Source organism: Lampetra fluviatilis, chromosome 68 (genome assembly GCF_964198595.1).
Source record: "Lampetra fluviatilis chromosome 68, kcLamFluv1.1, whole genome shotgun sequence".
Classification (NCBI taxonomy): Eukaryota; Metazoa; Chordata; class Hyperoartia; order Petromyzontiformes; family Petromyzontidae; genus Lampetra; species Lampetra fluviatilis.
In genome coordinates this window covers 1,024,266-1,031,765 of record NC_136342.1, presented here as the reverse complement: position 1 = coordinate 1,031,765, position 7,500 = coordinate 1,024,266, and the positions used below count along the sequence as shown (strand labels likewise).

The 7,500-nt window shown below is 58.6% G+C and overlaps 1 protein-coding gene across 2 annotated transcripts in view; it reads right to left on the bottom strand.

Annotated features, from left to right (window-relative positions):
- Positions 1–7,500, bottom strand: part of SLC31A1 (solute carrier family 31 member 1) — an 18,524-nt gene that overhangs the window by 5,636 nt on the left and 5,388 nt on the right. For both annotated transcript variants that reach the window (XM_078883011.1, XM_078883012.1), the window contains exons 3-5: positions 2,997–3,155; positions 1,744–1,816; positions 323–491 (exon numbers count right to left, since the gene is read on the bottom strand). In XM_078883011.1, coding sequence (XP_078739137.1) covers positions 323–491; positions 1,744–1,816; positions 2,997–3,146 — 392 coding nt within the window. In that variant the 5' untranslated portion in view covers positions 3,147–3,155. The remainder of the gene's footprint in view (positions 1–322; positions 492–1,743; positions 1,817–2,996; positions 3,156–7,500) is intronic.

The window sequence follows — 7,500 nt, the reverse complement described above, 5'->3', positions numbered from 1 at the left end:
ACACGGTGAGACACGGTGAGATACGGTGAGACACGCACAGACACGGTGAGACACGGTGAGACACGGTGAGGCACGGTGATCCACGGTGAGACACGGTGAGACACGGTGAGATACGGTGAGACACGCACAGACACGGTGAGACACGGTGAGACACGGTGAGACACGGTGAGACACACAGAGACACGGCGAGACACGGTGAGACACGGTGAGACACACAGAGACACGGCGAGACACGGTGAGACACAGAGACACGGTGAGATGTGGTGAGATGTGGCGAGACACACGGCGAGACACACGGTGAGGGCGCGGCGTGTCGGCTCACCCGACGGTCTTGTGCGTCTCCATGACGGTGGTGCCGTGCTGGCCCGGCAGCGGCATGCTGCTGTAGCGCACGTGCACCTGCGACTGGCGCAGCAGCGACTCGCGGAAGATCTTCAGCCCCTCGTAGGCCGCAGCCAGCAGGAACACCGCCAGGCAGCTGCCCACCATGCCTGGGGGAGAGGGGAGAGGGGGGGGGGGGAGGGGGGGAGGGAGGAGAGGGGGAGGAGGGGGGGAGGGGGGTGAGGGAGAGGAGAGGTGGGGAGGGGAAAGGAGAGGAGAGGGGGGAGGAGGGGGGGGAGGAGAGGTGGGGAGGGGGGAGAGGGGGGGAGGGGGGAGGAGAGGTGGGGAGGGGGGAGAGGGGGGAGGGGGGAGGAGAGGGGGGAGATTAGAGGGGGTGAGGGGGGAGAGGGGGGGAGGGGGGAGGGGGGAGGGGAGGAGGAGGTAGGAGAGGGGGGGAGAGAGGGGGGAGAGGGGGAAGGGGGGGGAGAGGGGGGAAGATGGATAAGAGAGAGGGGTGAGAGGGTTTGTCCCACGACCTGCACCTAGCCTGGCACGGCAGTCAACCCACAGCACCTGCTGGGTCTGTCCCGTGACCTCCTCCTGCACCTAGCCTGGCACGGCAGTCAACCCACAGCACCTGCTGGGTCTGTCCCGTGACCTCCTCCTGCACCTAGCCTGGCACAGCAGTCAACCCACGGCACCTGCAGGGTCTGTTCCGTGACCTCCTCCTGCACCTAGCCTGGCACAGGCGCCGTGATGGTGACGTCACCACCACGGCGCTGCACCACGACCGCAGCTACAGCAGTAGCTGACACAGCAGCAGCAGCTGACACAGCAGCTGACACAGCAGCATCTGACACAGCAGCAGCAGCTGACACAGCAGACACAGCTGATACAGCAGCAGCAGCTGACACAGCTGACACAGTAGCTGACACAGCAGCAGCAGCAGCTGACACAGCAGCAGCAGCAGCTGACACAGCAGCTGACACAGCAGCAGCAGCTGACACAGCAGCTGACACAGCAGCAGCAGCTGACACAGCTGACACATCTGACAGACACAGCAGCAACAGCTGACACAGCAGCAGCTGACACAGCTGACACAGCTGACAGACACAGCAGCAGCAGCTGACACAGCAGCAGCTGACACAGCTGACACAGCTGACACAGCTGACACAGCAGCTGACACAGCAGCAGCAGCTGACACAGCAACAGCTGACACAGCTGACAGACACAGCTGACACAGCTGACACAGCAGCAGACACAGCCGACAGACACAGCAGACACAGCTGACACAGCTGACAGACACAGCAGCAGCAGCTAACACAGCTGACAGACACAGCAGACACAGCAGCTGACACAGCAGCTGACACAGCAGCTGACACAGCAGCTGACACAGCAGCTGACACAGCAGCTGGCACTCACCTCCCACGGAGTTGATGAGCCAGCCGCTGAACAGGACGTTGACGTTGCTGTAGCCAAAGTAGAAAGTCATCGCCTGCAGCCACAACAACAACATCAACATCATCAACAACATCAACAACAACATCAACAACATCAACAACAACAACAACGACGCGTCGTGAGGGGGTCAGCGGTGGTGGTGATGGTGGTGGTGGTGATGGTGGTGGCGGTGATGGTGGCGGTGGTGATAGTGGTGGTGATGGTGGTGATGGTGGTGATGGCGGTGGAGGTGGTGGTGGTGGCGGTGGTGGTGATGGCGGTGGCGGTGATGGTGGTGGCGGTGATGGTGGTGATGGTGGTGATGGTGGTGGCGGGAGTGGTGGTGGGTGGCGGAGGTGGGTGGTGGTGGCGGAGGTGGTGGCGGTGGTGATGGTGGTGGTGGTGGTGGCGGGTGATGGTGGTGATGGTGGTGATAGTGGTGGTGGTGATGGTGGTGATGGTGGTGATGGCGGTGGAGGTGGTGGTGGGTGGCGGGTGGTGGTGATGGCGGTGGCGGTGATGGCGGTGATGGTGGCGGTGATGGTGATAGTGGTGGTGATAGTGGTGGTGATGGTGGTGATGGCGGTGGAGGTGGCGGTGGTGGCAGTGGTGGTGATGGTGGTGGCGGTGATGGTGGTGGTGGTGATGGTCGTGATGGTGGTGGCGGGAGTGGTGGTGGTGGCGGAGGTGGTGGCGGTGGCGGTGATGGTGATGATGGCGGTGACGGTCGCAGTCGCCGGGCGGTAGTGCATTAGCCGCCTGCCGCCGAAGTTCGCGGTTCGTTTCCGGCGGGGGGGGCAGGGGGAGGGGGGGGGGATGGGAGGGGGGGATGGGGGGGGGGATCCTGTCCCCGGTTACTACCACGACCCCGGTTACGGTGAACGTCCTCAGCACGAGTCCACATTCAGCGGTGTAAAACTTTTCCCGCAAACCTTGCAAGTTCAACACCCCCACGGTGAGCCACGGTGAGCCACGGTGAGCCACGGTGAGCCACGGCACGACACCACCGCCCGCTCCACCACCCCCCCCACGCACCGTGGGGGAGGGAGGGAGGGGGGGGAGGGGGGGGAGGGGGGGGAGGGGGGGAGGCGGACGTCGTCAATACGCACCGCGGCGATAACCGGGGCGGCCTGCCGGATTCGAACCGCGAACCTTCGCGACCGCCGGGGAACGCGCTACCGCACGTCACCGCCCGTGCCGTCACCGTCACCGTCACCGCCACTACCACGACGCACCATGCCCATCCCCGAGTGGTCCCCGGCTCCCGTGGGGGGGCCGCCGTGCCCGCCGTGCCCGCCGTGGTCCGTGGGCATCGTCGTCGCCATGGCGACGGCCCCTCCGTGGTCACCGTGGGAGTGGCCCATCGAGTGGTCTGAGTGGTCCATCGAGACGGCCTGGAGGGGGGGGGGGGCGGGTGAAGGGGGGGGGCGGGGGGGCCGGGTGAAGGGGGGGGCGGGTGAAGAGGGGGGTGAGGGGGGGCGGGGGAAGGGGGGGGGTGGGGGGAGAGGTACGGGAGGGGGGGGGGCACAGAACCAAGAGAGCGTTCGTTAGAGAGATGGAAATTTGGGAAAGAAATTAGAAAGTTGATCGGAGGGCAGAGGCGGTGAGGAGAGTCATAGACTCACTCAGAGACCCATAGACTCACACAGAGAGCCATAGACTCACACAGAGAGCCATAGACTCACACAGAGAGCCATAGACTCACACAGAGAGCCCATAGACTCACTCAGAGAGCCATAGACTCCACACAGAGAGCCATAGACTCACTCAGAGAGCCATAGACTCACACAAAGAGCCATAGACTTACTCAGAGAGCCATAGACTCACACAGAGAGCCATAGACTCACACAGAGAGCCATACACACACAGAGAGCCATAGACTCACACAGAGACCCATAGACTTACACAGAGAGCCATAGACTCACACAGAGAGCCATACTCACACAGAGAGCCATAGACTCACACAGAGAGCCATAGACTCACACAGAGCCATAGACTCACTCAGAGAGCCATAGACTCACACAGAGAGCCATAGGACTCACACAGAGAGCCATAGACTCACTCAGAGAGCCATAGACTCACACAGAGAGCCATAGACTCACACAGAGCCATAGACTCACACAGAGAGCCATAGACTCACTCAGAGAGCCATAGACTCACACAGAGCCATAGACTCACTCAGAGAGCCATAGACTCACACAGAGAGCCATAGACTCACTCAGAGAGCCATAGACTCACACAGAGAGCCATAGACTCACACAGAGAGCCATAGACTCACACAGAGAGCCATAGACTCACACAGAGAGCCATAGACTCACACAGAGAGCCATACACACACAGAGAGCCATAGACTCACACAGAGACCCATAGACTCAAACAGAGAGCCATAGACTCACACAGAGAGCCATACTCACACAGAGAGCCATAGACTCACACAGAGAGCCATAGACTCACACAGAGCCATAGACTCACACAGAGAGCCATAGACTCACACAGAGAGCCATAGACTCACTCAGAGAGCCATAGACTCACACAGAGCCATAGACTCACACAGAGAGCCATAGACTCACTCAGAGAGCCATAGACCTCACACAGAGCCATAGACTCACTCAGAGAGCCATAGACTCACACAGAGAGCCATAGACTCACTCAGAGACCCATAGACTCACACAGAGAGCCATAGACTCACACAGAGAGCCATAGACTCACACAGAGAGCCATAGACTCACACAGAGAGCCATAGACTCACACAGAGCCATAGACTCACACAGAGAGCCATAGACTCACACAGAGAGCCATACTCACACAGAGAGCCATAGACTCACACAGAGAGCCATAGACTCACACAGAGAGCCATAGACTCACACAGAGAGCCATACTCACACAGAGAGCCATAGACTCACACAGAGAGCCATAGACTCACGCAGAGAGCCCATAGACTCACACAGAGAGCCATAGACTCACACAGAGAGCCATAGACTCACACAGAGAGCCATAGACTCACTCAGAGAGCCATAGACTCACACAGAGAGCCATAGACTCACTCAGAGAGCCATAGACTCACACAGAGAGCCATAGACTCACTCAGAGCCATAGACTCACACAGAGAGCCATAGACTCACACAGAGAGCCATAGACTCACACAGAGAGCCATAGACTCACACAAAAAGCCATAGACTCACTCACAAAGTCATAGACTCACTCAGAGAGCCATAGACTCGCACAGAGACTCACACTTACATAGAGAGCCATAGACTCACTCAGAGAGCCATAGACTCACTCAGAGAGCCATAGACTCACACAGAGCCATAGACTCACTCAGAGAGCCATCTCACCCCCCCCCCCCCATCACTCTCACCACCCACTCTGTCCATCTAGCATCAACACAGTGGGTACCCGATACCCGTACCCTACCCGATACCCGGCTACCCGTACCCGGCCGGGTACGGGTACCCGTTTGCGACCCTGGTGCGGTCGGGTACGGGTTACGGGTAGGCCGTGAGTCACTGGTGAGTCACCGTTTGTCACTCATTTCCCAACGTCTTGTCTCTTCTCACAATTCAAGTTCCTAGAATCAACCCACCCGCGCCTGCAACATGGCTTCATCCCAGAGGTCGCAATCGGGTACCCGATACCCGTACCCTACCCGTACCCGGCCGGGTAGGGTACGGGTAGGGTACGGCCGGGTACGGGTAGCCGTTTGCGACCCTGGTGCGGCCGGGTACGGGTAAGGAATCAAAACCCGTTTGCGACCTCTGTCATCAACACAGCAGGCAACGTCATCAACACAGCAGGTGACGTCATCATCACAGCAGCCATCATCAACACAGCAGGTGACGTCATCATCACCGCCAGCATTGGCAGTAGCAGTGGCCACGTGGCCCTGAACTCGTCTGGGAACCCGTCTGGGCACATCGCCCTCCATTACCTCACCGCGTTCTTTACATTCCTGTGCCTCTGTGAGCACACAGAGACCCCCCCCCCTCGGGGGGGGTGAGAGGGGAAGGGGTGGAGGAGGGGGAGGGGAGGGGGAGGGTGGAGGGGAGGGGGAGGTGGGGGGAGGGGGTGGAGGGGAGGGGGGTGGAGGGGAGGGGGGTGGAGGGGAGGGGGAGGAGGGGAGGGAGGGGGAGGAGGGAGGGGGCGGAGGGGGGGAGGAGGGTGGAGGGGAGGGGGTGGAGGGGAGGGGGAGTACTACTACTAATGTAGTAGGACTATAAGGACTATAATAGTAGTGTAGTAATGTAGTGTAGTAGTGTATAATGTAGTGTAGTAGTGTATACACTACTACACTGTATACACTACTACACTACATTATACACTACTACACTACATTATACACTACTACACTACTACTACACTACATTATACACTACTATACATTACACACGACTACATCATCATCATCGTTGTCATCGTCGACGTCATCATCGTCGTCGTCGTAATCATCGTCGTCGTCATCATCATCGTCATCGTCGTCATCATCGTCGTCATCGTCGTCATCATCGTCATCATCGTCGTCATCATCATCGTCGTCGTCATCGTCGTCGTCATCGTCGTCGTCATCATCGTCGTCATCGTCGTCGTCATCGTCGTCGTCATCATCGTCGTCATCGTCGTCATCATCGTCATCATCGTCGTCATCATCATCGTCGTCATCATCATCGTCGTCGTCATCGTCGTCGTCATCGTCGTCGTCATCATCGTCGTCATCGTCGTCATCATCGTCGTCGTCATCGTCGTCATCATCGTCGTCATCATCATCGTCATCGTCGTCATCATCGTCATCATCGTCATCATCATCGTCGTCATCATCATCGTCGTCGTCATCGTCGTCGTCATCGTCGTCGTCATCATCGTCGTCATCGTCGTCGTCATCGTCGTCGTCATCGTCGTCATCATCGTCGTCATCATCATCGTCATCGTCGTCATCATCGTCATCATCGTCATCATCATCGTCGTCATCATCATCGTCGTCGTCATCGTCGTCGTCATCGTCGTCGTCATCATCGTCGTCATCGTCGTCGTCATCGTCGTCGTCATCATCGTCGTCATCGTCGTCGTCATCGTCGTCGTCATCGTCGTCGTCATCGTCGTCGTCATCGTCGTCGTCATCGTCGTCGTCATCGTCGTCGTCATCGTCGTCGTCATCGTCGTCGTCATCATCGTCGTCATCGTCGTCGTCATCGTCGTCGTCATCGTCGTCGTCATCGTCGTCGTCATCGTCGTCGTCATCATCGTCGTCATCGTCATCGTCATCGTCGTCGTCATCGTCGTCGTCATCGTCGTCATCATCGTCGTCATCGTCGTCATCATCGTCATCATCGTCATCATCGTCATCATCATCATCGTCGTCATCATCGTCATCATCGTCATCATCATCGTCGTAGACACGCAGCTGCTAGCTGTGGACCCTCTGAGATGAGCAGTGCAGCAGGTGACCTGCACCCCACGATTCTGTCTCTCTGCAAGTCTCTGTCTCTCTCTCTGTCTGTCTGTGTCTCTCTGCAAGTCTCTGTCTCTCTGCCCATGTGTCTCAAACTCTGTCTCTCTGTCCGTCTCCGTGTCTCCCCCGCCTCTCCGTGTCTCCACCCCCCGTCTCTCCGTGTCTCCACACCTGTGTCGGTGTCTCTCTCCGCTGTCCCCGTGTCTCTCTCCGTGTCTCCACACCTGTCCCCCGTGTCTCTCTCCGCTGTCTCCGCTGTCTCTCTCCGCTGTCTCCACTGTCTCTGTCTCTCTCTC